The sequence below is a fragment of the Mustela lutreola genome, chromosome 10 (assembly GCF_030435805.1).
Source record: "Mustela lutreola isolate mMusLut2 chromosome 10, mMusLut2.pri, whole genome shotgun sequence".
In the NCBI taxonomy this organism is placed as follows: Eukaryota; Metazoa; Chordata; class Mammalia; order Carnivora; family Mustelidae; genus Mustela; species Mustela lutreola.
The window spans coordinates 14,151,533-14,167,292 of NC_081299.1; the positions used below are offsets into that span (position 1 = coordinate 14,151,533).

General features: G+C 51.1%; 1 protein-coding gene and 1 long non-coding RNA gene across 2 annotated transcripts; both read right to left on the reverse strand.

Annotated features, from left to right (window-relative positions):
• Positions 1–792: 792 nt before the first annotated feature.
• Positions 793–7,102, reverse strand: LOC131809795 (uncharacterized). Its single transcript, XR_009345303.1, has 3 exons — positions 5,810–7,102; positions 1,846–2,027; positions 793–879 (listed from the first exon to the last, which is right to left on the reverse strand). It is a non-coding gene; the product is annotated as an uncharacterized LOC131809795 (long non-coding RNA).
• Positions 7,103–7,926: 824 nt separating this feature from the next.
• On the reverse strand, positions 7,927–14,780 carry PLA2G2D (phospholipase A2 group IID). The gene is made up of 4 exons (XM_059137219.1): positions 14,676–14,780; positions 12,077–12,221; positions 11,083–11,189; positions 7,927–9,506 (listed from the first exon to the last, which is right to left on the reverse strand). The coding sequence occupies exons 1-4, from the start codon at positions 14,761–14,763 to the stop codon at positions 9,361–9,363; spliced, it is 486 nt and encodes a 161-aa protein (XP_058993202.1). The 5' UTR covers positions 14,764–14,780; the 3' UTR covers positions 7,927–9,360.
• Positions 14,781–15,760: the final 980 nt, after the last annotated feature.

The following is a 15,760-nucleotide window of genomic DNA, read 5'->3' on the forward strand; positions in this document are numbered from 1 at the left end:
TGGGTTATCTGATCCTTCATGAAAAAAAAAGGCAGCGGAATAATAAAAGGACTCATGGTGTTCCGAGGAAAGATTGTCTCTTCTTTCCTTGAACAAGAAGAGGGACAGATGAAGACTCTTCTGGTCCAAATTGAGTCAGGCTCTTCTAAGACCTTTTTTGACTCAGCCACATCCTTAAGAGCAAGAATCCTGCCAAGGAGCTTTAACCAAAACCCTCACCCTCGATATCTGATCACTTTGATATCTGATCAGGTTCCTCACCCCTCATCATCCTTGAGGTGATGTCTGATCAGCCAGGGCTGCTTTTGGCAAGAATCCTGTTCAGTCAGCTTAGCTGGAATCCCCCCCTGCCCCTTACTTCTGATGTATATTCTTTGAGTGATTTTCCAGGCCCACCTGCTCCATGGTTGTAAATCCCCACATGTCCATCCTGTATTCTGAACTGAGCCCTATTGTATGTGAAGGCTCTTGTCTCCCATTGCAATCATTCCTGGTTAGAATCTACTTTTTTTTTTTTTTAAGATTTTTATTTATTTGACAGACAGAGATCACAAGTAGGCAGAGAGGCAGGCAGAGAGAGAGGGGGAAGCAGTCTCCCTGCTGAGCAGAGAGCCCGATGCAAGGCTCAATCCCAGGACCCTGGGATCATGACCTGAGCCGAAGGCAGAGGCTTTAACCCACTGAGCCACCCAGGCGCCCTGGTTAGAATCTACTTTTACCCCATTAACTACTGCCCACCTCTGGATTTCCTTTGCTTTTACCTTTTCCTGGAAGATTCCTGGTCATTGTGCGAATTCCTCTGCACTGATGTTTTCATTCTACTTCAGCTGCCCTGTCCTTTCTCCAGCAAGGAGCTGGAGAGAAAGGGAGATGGATCTTCTAGCAAAAAAAAAAAAAAAAAAAAATCACATCTCAGACTCATCAGTCCATCAACACCAAAATGATAGATTCTGGGAATTGGCAAACAACTCATTTATCAGGTTTGACAACCCCTGAGGCAGAGAATCTGAACATTGTTTGGTTGCCGTGCCTAAAAACTCTTTGAATCATCAGTTCTAAACAGCTGATTTAATAAATCTGGAATGTTGCACAATTGGTTTCCTGCCAGACGCCAAGATTACTCAGGTTTCAAATAAACGTGTTGATTGTAAACCTACAACCTCTTATTATCTTCTCTAAGGATCTCTGTATCTGGACACGGTTGTGCTATCATACTGTGCATCCAGCCCAAGTTCTAACGTGTTTCAGCTTGCACACTTCCTTTCTATGTAGAACTCTCCATAGAAAACTCTCCATATTAAAAACCTTCTAATATTTTATTCTTCGCAAAGTGTTGTCAAATCCATGATCCAATAGAACCTCAAAACACCCCATTTTACAGAGTGGGCAACTGAGGGATAGAGAGAAAAAGGTCCTGCTTGAAGTTATTGCTGTCAGCACTTGAACCAGCTTCTCAGAAGCTGAAGTTTGGGGGATTCTCCCCCTCATGGGAACAGGGACCTCTTGGGGGCTGGACTGGCATTTCTTCATGAGCGCCCACTGCCTTGCCTGGTGTCTGACACAATGGGGCAGATCCCAGTGTAGATCGTATCCTAAGTGTGCTTCGCCATGGTTCCACTGAATCCTCATATTAACCTACAAAGGAAGTACAGCAAACACCTTATCCTGTATGTGAGGACACTGAGGCACGGGGAGGTCAAGGAGCTTGCCCCAGGAACCACAGCTGGTAAGCAATGCAGAAGGGAATGAACCCCAGAGCCCGCCCTCTTCGCCCAGGAAAGCTGTGCTGAATCAGTATGGCGGCCCTGGCTTTAAACGATGCCCAGACAAGGTTTCAGTTCAGACCTTGGCCAGCACGCCTGCTGACCCAGGAGGGATGCGTTTCCAGTTGCTGGCACCGCAGGCTACCCTGGTCTCCCAAGCCACAGTGACAGCCACAATGAGGTGGCTAAGGAGGGGTGTCTTCTCCACCGCCTGCCTGCAAATGCCATAGAGCTCCAATAAGCAGGCCTGGCTGAGCACGAGCTCTGGGGAGAAGGAAAGAAACAACAGTAAAATAATGATGGGGATGCCACTACCAGGACCCACGACCACTGCTGCTAACAGTCCTTCAACAATGAGCCTGACAGTGACTGCTATGTGTTCCGCAGGCTCGTCTCTAGGGTGCCAAGTGCCTTCCAGAGGTCTGTCATTCACCCCTGACAACAGCCTGTGAAGACAGTATGATAATTCCCATTTTATAGATAAATAAATAGAGGCCCAAAGAGTGACTTGTGCCCAAGATCCTACAGACCCCAAAAGCTGGCAGACCTTATATGTGGGACTCTGAGCCCACACTCTTGACCACTACATTAGAGCATTTTTCCTGCCAACTTTTCATGTAGTGCATTTTCCCCACAGAGTCAAATTGTTCATCTTGTTTTATTCACCTTTCCATTTAACATGAGCCTTTTCACCCTGACCGCTATGGGGTCAACAGGGAACTGCAGGCCAGTGTTGGTGAAGAAAACTTTTCTCTACCCTCTTAGATGTAGTCCATGGGGGCTTGCAAATTAAACTAACAAAAGACAGAATAACAGGAGAAAAGCCACATGATATTTATTCATATTGACATGCACAGGAGTTCACAGAAAAGAAGTGAAACTCTGAGTGATAAGACCCAGAGGATTCCTTTATAGCAGAGAGAGAGTTTGGACTTAAAGGAACATAACCTGTGAGGAAATGACTAAGAGCTATATGGGGGCAACTAATGGAAGAAAGGCTATTTTAGAAAAGTCTGTTTATGCAAACCAATCTGGCTGTTGACTCCCCAGCTTTGATGATAAGAGCTGCTGTTCTCTCCAAGTACAAGGTTGGGGGCAGTTTCCTCAAAAGGAAATTTATGTCCTGCTTTGAGGCAAATAAGGGATGGACAGAGAACTCTTCCCGCATCTTTGCATTCTCAACTGTCTTCATCTCAAAATAATTTCTATGCAAAGTGGCATATTCTGGGATGACATATTCTGATCCCTTTTGAGGCCTTGGAGCAAGAGTATCACAGAAGCTGGCTTAGCGTGGGTGTCTCCTAGCTCCCGGTCCGGCACTCCGTGACTGCCTTCTTCCCCTGTGTGCTTGTGCTCCCCAAGAGCAGATCTTGTGTTCCTCCTCCCTTGTCTCCAGAACCTTCTACAGCATCAACCAGCTGGTGTCCCCCCATTCCCCACCTGGCTTGGGACTCGCCAGAAAAGAGGACAAACAGTGTTGCTCACGGAGCACCTGACCTGCTCTCTCTCTAGTTCCTTCTAGTCCTTCAGAATACCACCAGTTGAAGTCGGTCTCTGCATGGAGCCCGGACATCCTCAGCGCCTCTCCCGTACTGGCTAGTTGACCCAACTATTGGTCCTGCTTTTCTCTCTCCAATAAGAGTTTTATTTCCATTGACTTGTTTGTTTGTTTGTTTGTTTTCAGTCACCTTCTGTGGATGACAAGTGATACTGGTTTTCTCTATACCAGAATGGAATTAACTTCCTTCTTAAATACATTTATTTAGGTTAAGAAAAGTTAAAAGAAGAAGAAGAAGAAGAAGAAGAAGAAGAAGAAGAAGAAGGAGGAGGAGGAGGAGGAGGAGGAGGAGGAGGAGGAGGAAACTGAATTATTAAACCAGACATCTGGATGGTGGTGTGTGAAAGGCTGAGGTTTGGGAAGCAGGTTCCTGCCCCCTCCTACCTGGCAGAGGAATAAGTGGGGGCCAGGAGAACGGGGCTTGCATGGAGTCTGATCTAGAAGGTGGGTCTCCAGGCTTCCAGCTGGCTGAGCTGTGCTGGCACAGGAGGAACCAACCTTGGCATGAACGGGCTGGTCAGCCCCACAGTTGACCATGGGGACAGACTCTGCCTGCTCTGGATGCTAGCCATAGGGGGAGTGGGTAATGGGGACCTGGGGTTAGCGGTGACAGCCTGCACCCTTTTTGAAAGATGTTGCTGGGCCAGTTAAAGCCAAATGTCCAGCAGCACTTGGTAAAAATACAGGTTCCTGGGTCCCATCCTAGACTTACAGAATCAGACCTCCTGGGTCTGGGTTCTGGCCTAAGAACCTGCATTTTAAACACTCTCCTCCTGGGAATTCTTGTCCACTGTGAGGTTTCAGAACTTCCCCCTTCGGGAGCCCACCTTCCGGGCCGGAGAGAGTGGCCCTGGGACGCGGAGCTTGGTGTGGTCTGGCCCTGGCCTCGTGTGCCCAGCCTCTGCAGCTTCTTGCTGATTGAGTTACCTCGGGCAAGATATTTTACTTATCAGAGCCTGCTTCCTCCCCTATAAAAGAAGGTCAAAATACCCGGCTGGGGGGGCAGGTGTAAGAGATCATGTGTAGAAGGTTCTTAGCACCGGGGACTCCTGAAAAACGGCATTTTCCCATCTCCCTCTTAAGAAGCCAGAAGAAGCCTAAGAACCTGCATTTTAAACACTCTTAAACACTCATTAAACCTGGTTTAATTATTTCCTCTTCCTGCTGCTCTGTGGCGCCCAGACTTGGGGTTTTGGGGACCGAGGAGACTCAAGTACAGCAGGGATCCGTAGAGCTAGGGCCTGGGGCAGACTCATCTTGGGGTTTCAGGGGAGAGGAGAGCCCCACCCCAGGTCAGCCTGGGCCCCGGGGGAGGGGCTCCAAAACAGATAGCCGGCCTGGAGAATGATCTCTGACAGCAAGGTCTCCTGGGAGGAGGGGCGTGTCCTGGGAGGAGGGGCGTGTCCTGGGCAGAGGGAGGGGCTGATTTCTGAGCGTTCTGAGGGAGGGGCTGGGAGGTGATCAACTAAGTTTTTCCAATCTAAGATAAACAAACGGCTGGATGAGTGATTAAGAAAACCAACAGAAAAGGCAAGCAGAGCATTGAGATAAGTCAGGGTGTGAGGGGGGTTGCTTTAGGTTGGGAGGACCCTGATCTTTCTCAGGGAGTGACTCCTGGCTGAGCTCCTGACGGAAGGGGGATGGTCTTGGAAAGAGCCGGGAAAGTGCATCCAGGAGAGGCGCCAAAGCAGGGCTTGGCCAGGAACCTAAAGCAGAGAGAGGAAGGAACCTCTCCGCCTTGCCTTTTCTGACCTACTTTGAGTTTTCACAGACTACTTTAAAATCTCTCTTTTATTTTAAGTGGGAAAAAAAGAAAAAGAGGACCTCCTCCAACCCCAAGTTCTAGAGAGAGCCAGGCCTTCACTCCCTGTTGTCCAGGCTGCCCGGTGAGGTCGGGGCGGGTCTGTCCTCAATAGTGAGCAAGGACACCTTGCACTCCGAGGGAACACCCCCAAGCCCCCTCCAGGGGCACTGGCACAGGGGTACTGACACAGGAGCCTCAGCCACCCCAACCCCCTCACCCCTCCACCCCCCACCCCCTCACATCACAGCAACAGAGAGGACCTGTGGAAGGAGCTTGGGTGTTTGGGAGAGGTTCCTACTGGGAAAACAGGCAGAGCTGTGGAGAAGGCCCCTCATGCCCCAGGCTAGGTCCCCTGCCCCCTGGAGGTGGTACCCTGGGTCCAGGTGGCCTGGGGATTCAGCCAGCAGTGGGATTAAGGGTTCCCACCCTGAGGGCTCTAAGTGAACCCTGCTGTGATGGGCTCCTCTCAGTACAATATTACCCCCATCTCTCTCCCCAGGCTGCTTCCTGCCTGGCCACATCCCCTCCTACCTCCTCATCCTCTTACCCACTAAGGAGCACCCAGGGCCCTTATTCACCAACTTTCCCAGGAAAGAGTGTGGGAGGTAGGGGGAGACACAGCCCCTGAGCCAGAGCGAACTGGGTTCGAGTCCTGACTCTGCCGCTTATCAGCAAGTGACTCACCCTCAAGTTTCAGTTTCTGCAGCTGGAAGATGCAATACCATGCCCCAGGGAGGGGTGGGGAGTGGGGGAGTGGGCACCCCAGGTGTTCCGTGTCGGCAGCTCTGTGCTGGCTCCACTCCTGCCCCTGTGGTTGTCCCTTTGTGAGTCTCACCCCCGAAGGGGCGGGGAAGCACGGTGACTCGTGTCCTTCTGTCTGCCTCCTGCATCCAGGCTCCTTGAGAGATGGGTGCGGAGAACGGAAACTGCCGGTGAGTCTCTCCTTCCTTCATGCCTCTTACCCAATTCCAGGAACTATTCCAGAAACTGGAAATTGGCCCAGAATGAGAATGCACGGGAGGGAGCGGGGTCCTACCTTACTCTGCGGACTCAGTCCTGGCTGCCCTGAGACCCCATGTGCCCGTCCCACCTCTCGGTCCAAAGTCCCATGTCTTTACCAACCTGGGATTCATTCATTTATTCATCATTCATTCATTCATAACAAACAACTCTCGATCACCAAGCAACTGTGACCACCAGGCCCTGCACCAGGCGCTTAGCTACAGGCACTGTCCTGCTCCTGACCCAGCCTTGGACTTGCCCACCCAAGGCCATCCTATCAACAACCCCAACCGCTCTCATTGTAGCTGTTACCTGCAACTCTGGGACATTGACCCGGTCTCCTCTCAAGGGTAAGTAAAACCGGAGGAATCGACACCAACCAGAGTAATCCCATCACCTTGAAGCACTAGGGTTTGGGGTAGTCAGTCCTGCGGGTGGCGGTAAGGCTCATTGAAAACAGACACAACAGGGACCGCATGCTCTCTGCTGGATGTTATCATGTCCAGGTTTGGGGTCTGGACCACAGCTGTGATCTGGAAGCTGGGAGGAGCCACTCAGGGTACGAGGTGGGGAGGGGGGGCAAAACAGCACGGCCAAGGTGGTCCATGAGCTAGAGAGACCCCCGGTGCTGATGCCATCACCAAGTCACCAAAAAGCCACCTAACCCCTGGACTTCTTGTCATATGAGGTCATGGCTGAAGCCCATCAAGTCACAGGAAGCCTCCTGACCAGTACAAATGGGACAGGGTGCCAGGGGCCAAGTAGGGAGAGTCTGGGGTGGAATCCTGGCTTCGCCTTTTGCTGGTTGTGGGACCTCGGAGGTTGCCGTCCCCATTCTGAGCCTCAGGTTGTAAGATGAGGACAGTAACGCCCAAGCCTGCCAAGACGGATCTTGTCACCATCCCAGAGCCTGGCATACAGGAGTGCTAATGGACAAGCAGGGTCACCAGCTCTTGAATAAATGAACCTTGTGCACCAGGATCTTACTGACACGGCTTGCACCGTCACGTGGATGGGAGAGAGGAATTGGGTGGAAAGAAGGGGGACATCGATTAACTATTCTTTCCTGATGGGTCTTGATTTCAGATGTGGTCATTACATAACAACAAGAGCAAGAGTACTACAGGTAACATTAAAGAGGCATTATCGGGGCACCTGGGCGGCTTGGTTGGTGAAGTGATGGACTCCTGGTTTCAGGTCAGGTCATGAGCTCAGGGTCATGAGATCGAACCCGGAGACGGGCTCCATGCTTAGCGTGGAGTCTGCTTGGGAGTCTCTCTCCCTCTGTCCCTCTCTTCTGCTTTCTCCCTAAAATAAATACATCTTTTTTTTTTTTTTTAAATAAAGAGGCATTACCATGTGTGGGGTATGGTGCTGACAGCTACCTACGCATAAATCTTGTTTAATCCGCTGACCTTGTCTTATTTTCTTCTAACTTTTGCCTATACTTTACATGTGTGGAAACCCAAGATTCCTTAGGTGAGGTCACATGGCCAGTCAGGGGTATGACTAATATTTGATCCCAGTGCCCACGGTTCTTAATTCCAATTACCTGCCTCACATGAACCACTGAACTTCATGGGAAAATAGGAAACATGCTTTGACAGTTGTTTCACTTATGTGTGTCACAGGCTGGAGGGCCAGTAGCTCCTGGTGCTCCAGCCCTGTTGCTGGGGACACAGCTAATTACATATAAATGACAGATCCTTATATGAAGAAGCCGCCCGTCCATCCGTCCACCCGTCCATCCATCCACCCATCACAAGTCAGCTTCCCCAGAAGCTGAGCCTGAGACAGGATTCTTGTGCAAGTGAGCGATTTATTGAGGGCATGCTCTCAGGAGAAACCTGTAAGGCAGCAAGGGAAACAGGCCGGACCAGGGTATGAAGCTAAGCAAAGAGGTGTTCCGGACATCTGGCCTCAAGCCTGCTTCCATGCTGCCCGGTGGTCCTGCAGAGAGGCTGGGGCTAGTCAGTTACGTCCTTATGGTATTACACTCTCTAGGCACTGATTAGAGGTGAGCGGGGTGGGGGGGGTGGTAGCTCCCAGCAGACAAGGAGGAGGAGACAGATGTGAGCACACAGCAGCCAAACATCTGGCTTAGCTGGGGATTGGGGAAAGGGCCAGGTGGGGATCTGGGTTGGGTACCAGCAGCATCTACCACAACCTCCATCCATCCATCATGGGATCATTTTGTCTACGAACATTAATCGAGCCCCTTTGCTATTTCGGGGAGCAGAGGAAACAAAGATGAGAGACAAAGCCCCTGTCCTCTAGGACCTCTAGTCCAGCAGGAGGGGATCAGAAAAGGCCAAATGTTAAATCCCACTTAAGATCAAACCTGGTAGACTACAGACCCGTAAAGTGCTATGTGGGTCTGGAGGATGGAACAAGCCCTCAGAGCCAAGGAGGAGTCAGCCAGGGGAGGCTTCTGTTGCAAGTGGCCCTGGGACCCTGAGGAGCCTCGGTGGGGCTTGGCCACCTGAGGATGGCTCCGCCAAAGTTCCAGCCCGAGAAAGCTCCTGGAAGCAGGAGCGGACACACCAGGTGTGCTTGTGGACCTGCGTTTGGAGCAAGAGGACCAGGCAGCTTCATCTGGCCTTTAGCTCCTGAGGGATTCGTGGAGTTCCTTCTTGATCCTGGGCATGACTTTGGATGCACAGATGCAACAAGTCCAAAACAGTCATGGGTGCTTCCCACAAGGACCGCCCAGCCTAGTTTGGGAGAGCGACATAGTGGTGGACAATGTGGGTCCCAAACTCTGTGAGATGTCCTCCCTGGGGCGGGGGTGGTGGGAGGCTTTGGGTTTTAAGAAGTAGAGCCATGTGGACAGAAGGGTCAGCATTGCCCTTCAGAGAGGCCATCCCGGCTGCAGCTTGGACAGTGTGTCGGACAGGGGGAGACTCGGGCTGGCGAGTGGCTGTGGCAGGGAGGACGCGCCGCACCATGGCCCCCAAGTCCCCACCCCTAATACCTGCAGCTTCAGCCCAAACACCATCCCTCGGGGGCTTCCTGGACTTGCCTTCTTCTCAGATCTTAATCCACAATCAGAAGAGAGTGTCGGCCTCAGTTGGAAAGATTTGGAAGGTCCAAGAACAAGAAGGAGGGTGGGGCGTGGTGGAGAACCTCCCAGGCCAGTGGAGGAGGTCCGACGCTGGGGCAGGGGTGGAGTTCCAGAGCCGCAGATGCTGAGGAACGGAGGAGGGCGTGCAGGGCAGCAGGCTGGGCTACTCCTAGCACGTGGGGGTCTGGCCTTGGCAGCGGGGACGCCAGTAGTAACGCAGGTGCTTCTGATAGGTGTCCAGGTTCTGCTTCAGGCAGAGGGCTATCGTCTTGTCACAGGCGCACAGCTGCTGCTCGCACCAGCTCCCCTTATCCGCTGCAGGTGGAGGAGAACAGAGCTCAGTGTCTATTCCTTCCCGAAGCAAAGCTCAGGGTGGCCTTAGGGTGCCTGGAGGGAGTTTCTGAAGGCAGTCCTGTCCTTGCTCAGCTAGAGTACCCTGCCCAGCTGCTTGGGCTCTAGCTGCATGACCTTGGGCATGTATGGTGACCTCCCTGGGTGCCTTGCTCCTTTATTCATTTATTCATCCATTTACTAGACAATTGAGCACCCATCCTATGGCAGGCCCTAGGGGGACAGGACTGACCCAAACTGACGCATAGGGTTTACACCCCCGGTGGGCAGCGGATATTCGAGAAGCACAGAAATGGGGATCATAGCCTGTTCCTCGTGGAAGTAAGGAATGAGGCAGGGTCTACAAGACAGTAAAATGGGGGAAGGGGACTCAGCACCAAGAGCCATTTGAGCTCTGAGGTGGGAGGGGTCTGCTCCCCCTGCGGAAAGCCGCCGTGGCCGAGGGGGTGTGCTCCAGGCAGAGGGGACAGCATGTGCAGAGACTAAGGCTGAACGGACCTTGGTGCATCAGTTTTAGTATCTGTCCTTGGGATGAAGGGAAGAGCTGGCCTTGGGGCTGCTGAGAGTACAGGAGAAGCAAAGCGCTCAGCACACAGTAGGTGCTCAATAAATGTTGGCTATTATTATTGCTATTATCATTATTGAAAGATTTTATTTATTTATTAGAGAGAGAGAAAAGAGTGACAGTGAGCATGAGGGGGAGGAGGGGCAGAGGGAGAGGGACAAGCAGATTACCCGCTGAGCAGGGAGCCCGACATGAGGGTTGATCCCAGACCCCGAGATCATGACCTGAGCCAAAGGCAGATGCTTAACTGACTGAGCCATCCAAGCACCCCTGTTGCTATTATTATTAAGCCTTCAATGAATAGGCAGTGATGTGATGAGCCCCCTTGATTCCCAGGCATGGGAGCTGCTCGCTGTCTCCAGGAAGGGGCCCAGGGCCGGGGGGGACCGGAGGTCTAGCTCAGGCTCTGTCACCTGCATCTGGGTGACCCTGGACAAACACCTCGTCCCTCTGGCCTCACTTTCCTTGTCTGTAAAATGGAGATCATCAGGGTGATGCCGCTCCTGGCCGGGCTGCTCTGAGGACCAGTAACGATGTAAGTTGTAACTTGATACCATACTTAGCCCAAGTGATTGATCTGAGCATGCGCCTGGCAGCATGTGAGGCTCATTCGGTCTGCTTGCATTTTAGCTCTGGAATTAACTTTAGGGAGTAGAACGCTCTTATCATCCCGAGTTTACGGATGAGACTACTGATGCTCCGAGGGGTTAAACAATGTGTTCAAGGTCACGCAGCCGGTTGATTGTGGCTCTGGGATCCAAGCTGAGGTCTGCCGCCCTTCCAGATCCAAACGCCCATTGGACCTCTCCCTACTCCCAGCCCCATTCCTCCAGAACCCCGCTACTGTCGCTGGACATACGAGAAAAACAGACAGCTTGAGGGGCTTGTGTACTGTCACAGAGCACGTGAAGGCAGTAAGTGCCAGACCTCCCTTCCTCAGCCTCTAACTCCAAACCCGAGACCCCCGGCACTCACGGCACTGGATGTCCCCGTCGGAGAAGGTGTAGTTGTAGTGGTCTGTGTGGACACGGCACTGGTGCTGCCTCAGGTAACCATAGCAGCAGTCGTGGTTCTGACAGCACCTGGAGAGAGAGGACAGGAGGAGGGACAGGCAGGTAGCACGGCTGCATGAGGGGGGAAACTGAGCGCACGCTATGGAGGGTGCACTAGCTCAGGCCTATTGAGGACTTCCTGTGAGCCAGGCATGTGTTTCCTGCGTGAATACTCCCTTCATCTTCACTGCTCCCCTGTGATGGGGGCACTAGTATGATCCCCATTTCACAAATGAAGAAACAGACTCAAGGAGGTCAAGCCACATGCCCAGGGCCACACAGCCTGTAAATGGTGGATGAGGGAAGTGGCCCTGGGTCTGGATGGCTCTCTTCCCTCCTGGCCGATTCCCCAGGGGGCCTGGTGAAGATTGCACGAGACGGTGGCAAAAAAGAAGTAGGAATTTTTTTTAAAAAACAGCACGCAGGGGCGCCTGGGTGGCTCAGTGGGTTAAAGCCTCTGCCTTCAGCTCAGGTCATGATCTCAGGGTCCTGGGATCGAGCCCCACATCGGGCTCTCTGCTCAGCAGGGAGCCTGCTTCCCCCTCTCTCTCTGCCTGCCTTCTGCCTACTTGTGATCTCTCTCTGTCTATCAAATAAATAAATAAATAAAAATCTTTAAAACAAACAAACAAACAAACAAAAACCAGCATGCTGTGGCAGCAGAGAGTGCGTGTGGGTATTCTAACTAGATCAGGGTTGGAAGGGCCGGGGGCCTTCGGAGACTCTGCAGAACCAGCCAGAAGGCAAGCTCCAGGAGGGCCTGGACGGTACCGGGCCCCAGCAGGGTTGCTAGAACAGATCACAAAATGAATTCGTGGAATGAATCCATGGGAGAACAGGAAAGGGGAGAGTCCCGGGGTGCGGGCAGGACGGGACAGGACAGGACAGGACCGCCGCCCTGCCCGTGAAGGGATTACCTGTCTGTGGCATCTTTGGGTTGACCTTTGCCCCCAGGTCCACAGTGACAGCCATAGGACCAGTAGGAGACGAGGGGTATCTTTCTGGTCATTTGTTTGATCATCTTGTTCAGGTTCAAGATCCCGCCCTGGGTTGGAATCACACCTGCCAAAGAGTCCAGCAACAAAGAGAGGACGTGAATGTGAGAGATGGCCAGCAGACCACAGGCCTGGCACTTGTGCCCGGTTGCACCAAACCAGTGACCTTGGATAATAAAATGACAACAGCCACTGTGCACTATGGCTGTTAAAAATACAGCACTAGTGAGGGCTTATTGCGTTTTCTTTTCTTTTTCTTTTTTTTTTTTTTAAGAGAGAGGGAGAGCGCGAGCAGGGGGAAGGGGCAGAGGGAGAGGCAGAGGGAGAAGCAGGCTTCCTGCTGAGCAAGGAGCCCAAAGCAGGACTTGATCCCAGGACCCTGGGATGCTGAACCGACGGAGCCAACCACGTGCTCATGTAGTCATTTACTGACTTCATTCAACCTGTGAGATAAATCCCCCCCACCCAATAAATTACTCTTTTTATTTTGGTACTTTCTAGAGGTACAGAAAAGTTGCAAGGAGTTACAGAGCGATCTTATACACCCCTCGCCTACTTCCCTTTGAAGTTATGATCAGCTTACGTAATTACGGTATACTTTTGGGAACTAAGAAACTGACATTAATACAACAAGAACTACGATTAATGCCCACTTGATAGATGAGCAGCTCGAGCCTCGTACTGGGTCACAGTGGCCGGTACATGGAGGAGCTAGGGCTGAAATCCCAGGCGGCTTGGCACCGTTTCCTGCTTCTGCACTGAGTTTCCAGTCTGTAACAGGAAGACTCACCTTTCTCCCTGCACCCTGCCTTGCACACCCTCTCCCCCACCTCCCTTAGAGAAAGCTACAGAAAAAAGCTCTCCTGTGGCTCACCTGGGAGTGAGCCCTAAATTGGGGGAGGGGGAGGTGGGAAGAGAAGATTTGGGAAGGGATCCTACAGTGGGCCAAGGGTGAGATCCCCAGCAGGTTGCCTTGGGCTGCAGCTAAAAGCGACCGGGGGTGTCTGGTACTTGCAGGTCTGTTCTGTCCCCGGTGTGTCCCCTCAATGTACAGGAACCCATGTTGTTACTCCTGTTTGACACGGTGGCTCCAACTGGACACCCTTGCTAAGTCTTAAGGGGACTAATGACCCATCCCAGGCCCACCGGAAGCCCAGTTTCTGTGCTAAGGAAACTGGAGGCAAGCCACAGCGGACTTCCCCCCGACCTTGTGCGTCAACCAGGGACCTGAGTTCAGAATCTTGCCTTCCTGGTCTACCTCCTCCCTCTTTCTGCCCCAAGTCTGGCTCTTTCCATGTCAGCTTAGCAATACACAAGTAAACTCACACTTGAATGATGTTGTTTTCCCTTGCCAAGCAAGCTGTACGTTGAGTTTTGGTTCAGAATGCTTTGGTATGGTCGTCTTCTTTCTTATAATTTTACAGTAAGGAGCAACCAGTCCTGAGACACCGAGGAGCTCCATCTGGGGTCACGATGCCTTTGGTGAACTGGCTTAGCTTGTCAGTAATTCCTGTCCTGGCAACTCTTTCTATCCTTCGCTGCCACCAAGGGGGATGGGCGCCCTCCCCCAAGAGTTACAAGGCTATCAGCTCATCACGCACATGCCATGTGTGAAGCTATTGTTTGCTCATTATTAATCCCACTTGCTAAACCCTTTGGATATATTTTCTCTTCAAAGTCCTAACAACCCTATGAAGAGGGTGTTATTGTGTTCATTTTATAGGTGAGGACATAGAGAGGTGGAGTGACTCGGCCAAGGTCATCCTGCTAGGAGACAGCATTTGAATGCAGGCTCGCCTGTGTATTTTATCTCTCCAGCGTATTGCTTCTTTATATCTGAGAGATGAGTTCCTGTAGCTTGACTGCAATTTCCCTGATGGTTTTTGCTGTAGCCCTGGAGATGTGTTCCTCTAAAACAAATGTAGTAGTCCCAGGATTATATAAAGCCCCACTTTAAAGTACAAATCCTTTCTAACACTGGATACTTGGATGGATTGAGGAACAAAAACACTGATTTGGCTAGCCAAGCACATTTTTACATTTGATCTGCGCAAGTTTGAATGGAAACCGCCCCATCTCCCACCACCATTAACAGGACCCCCTTCCCAGGTTCGAAGGAGACAATGAACATGAAAGAAAGGGTTCTAAAAGTACATGGTACTGTGCATAAGTGAAAAATTGTTATTATCTGGTCAAGGTGACAAAGGGGAGCAGAGTGAAGCGGGGAGATCCTTTTCTGTAACTTGGCGTCCAAAGCCCTGCAGGCACCTGCTTAGCTAGCCCCAGTGTCTGAGCCTCTAGCTGCATATCCTCATGGCAAACCAGAGGCATGCTGCACAGCGTGGCAGCCCAGAGCTCCCCAGCCAAAGCCAGTGTTCTAGGGGACCAGCCACTGCTGCTGGCTCCTTGCAGGGGCAGAAGGATTGAGGACTGGGGGCCAGCGTAGGGGATCAGAGCAAAGGCTCAGTTGAGGAAGAAGATACAGCGCCCACTCACATCCCACCTTCCCTTCCCAGCTCACCAGCAAACACCAGCAGCGTACACAGCAGGGGAAGCTCCATGGTCCCAGCACAGAGCAGTGGACACAGCTGCTGGAAGTACCTTTCCATACTGGCAGCCTTTTATATCAGAGTCGCCCCACCCGGCACAGCCCACCCCTGTCCTTCCCAGCTCTGGCATCCAGCACACTCTTTCCATTTCCTGTTTTTAGCAACGGGGAATTTTATGGTTTTTATTTTTAATACCAGTTTTTTTTAAACCTTTTGATTGCAAAATGAACACATTCAGTGGAGGAGACTTGAAAATCATAGACAAAACAATTTAAAATCGCTTGTGAATCCGGTATACACCATTCCCTTTCTTTGGGATTGAAATATATTTGACATATAACATTGTGTAAATTTCAGGTGTGCAACATGTTGAGTGGATACATTCATATATTACACCATGACTGCCAATTTAGCAATAATTAGTACCTCCGTCACGTCACAGAATTATAATTTCTTTTTAGTGGTTGGAATAAAGATCTAATCTCTTAGCAAGTTGAGTGATTATAGTGCAATATTGTTGTCTGTATTCGCTAGACTGTGCATTTGATCTCTAGGACTTATTTATTACTTGTTGCAAGCTTTTGCTTATGAACATTACTTGTCCTATTTTCGCTCCTCTCTGTCTCCTGGTAACCACCATTTTACTCTCTGTTTTTATGAAGTTTTTTGTTTGTTTGTTTGTTTTAAGTACTTTCCATGCCTCATGTGGGCTTGAACTACTAACCCTGGATTTGAGATTGAGAATTTCATGCTTTACTGCCTGAGCCAACCAGGTGCCCCCTGCGTTTGACTTTTTCAGACTCCACAGATAAGTGAGATTAAACAGTATTTGTCTTTCTCTCTCTGACTTATCTCACTTAGCATAATGTCCTCAAGGTCCATTCATGTCACAAATGGCCGGATGGCCTTGTTTTCACAGCTAAATCCTGTCTCATTTTGGTATCTTTACCCCATCAACTTCATTCACCCACTGAGAGGCACCTGAGTTATTTCTACCACTAACCTTTGGGTCTGTTCTTCTGGTTCTATGGCTTTACGGACCTTTCCACACTTTTCC

Excerpts from the sequence above, each read along its gene's own strand:
- PLA2G2D (XM_059137219.1), bottom strand. The coding sequence starts at position 14,763 with ATGGAAAGGTACTTCCAGCAGCTGTGTCCACTGCTCTGTGCTGGGACC. Across the intron at positions 12,222-14,675 it reads TACGCTGCTGGTGTTTGCTG|GTGTGATTCCAACCCAGGGC; the intron begins GTGAGCTGGGAA and ends ACTCTTTGGCAG. Across the intron at positions 9,507-11,082 it reads CGACGGGGACATCCAGTGCC|CGGATAAGGGGAGCTGGTGC; the intron begins GTGAGTGCCGGG and ends CTCCACCTGCAG.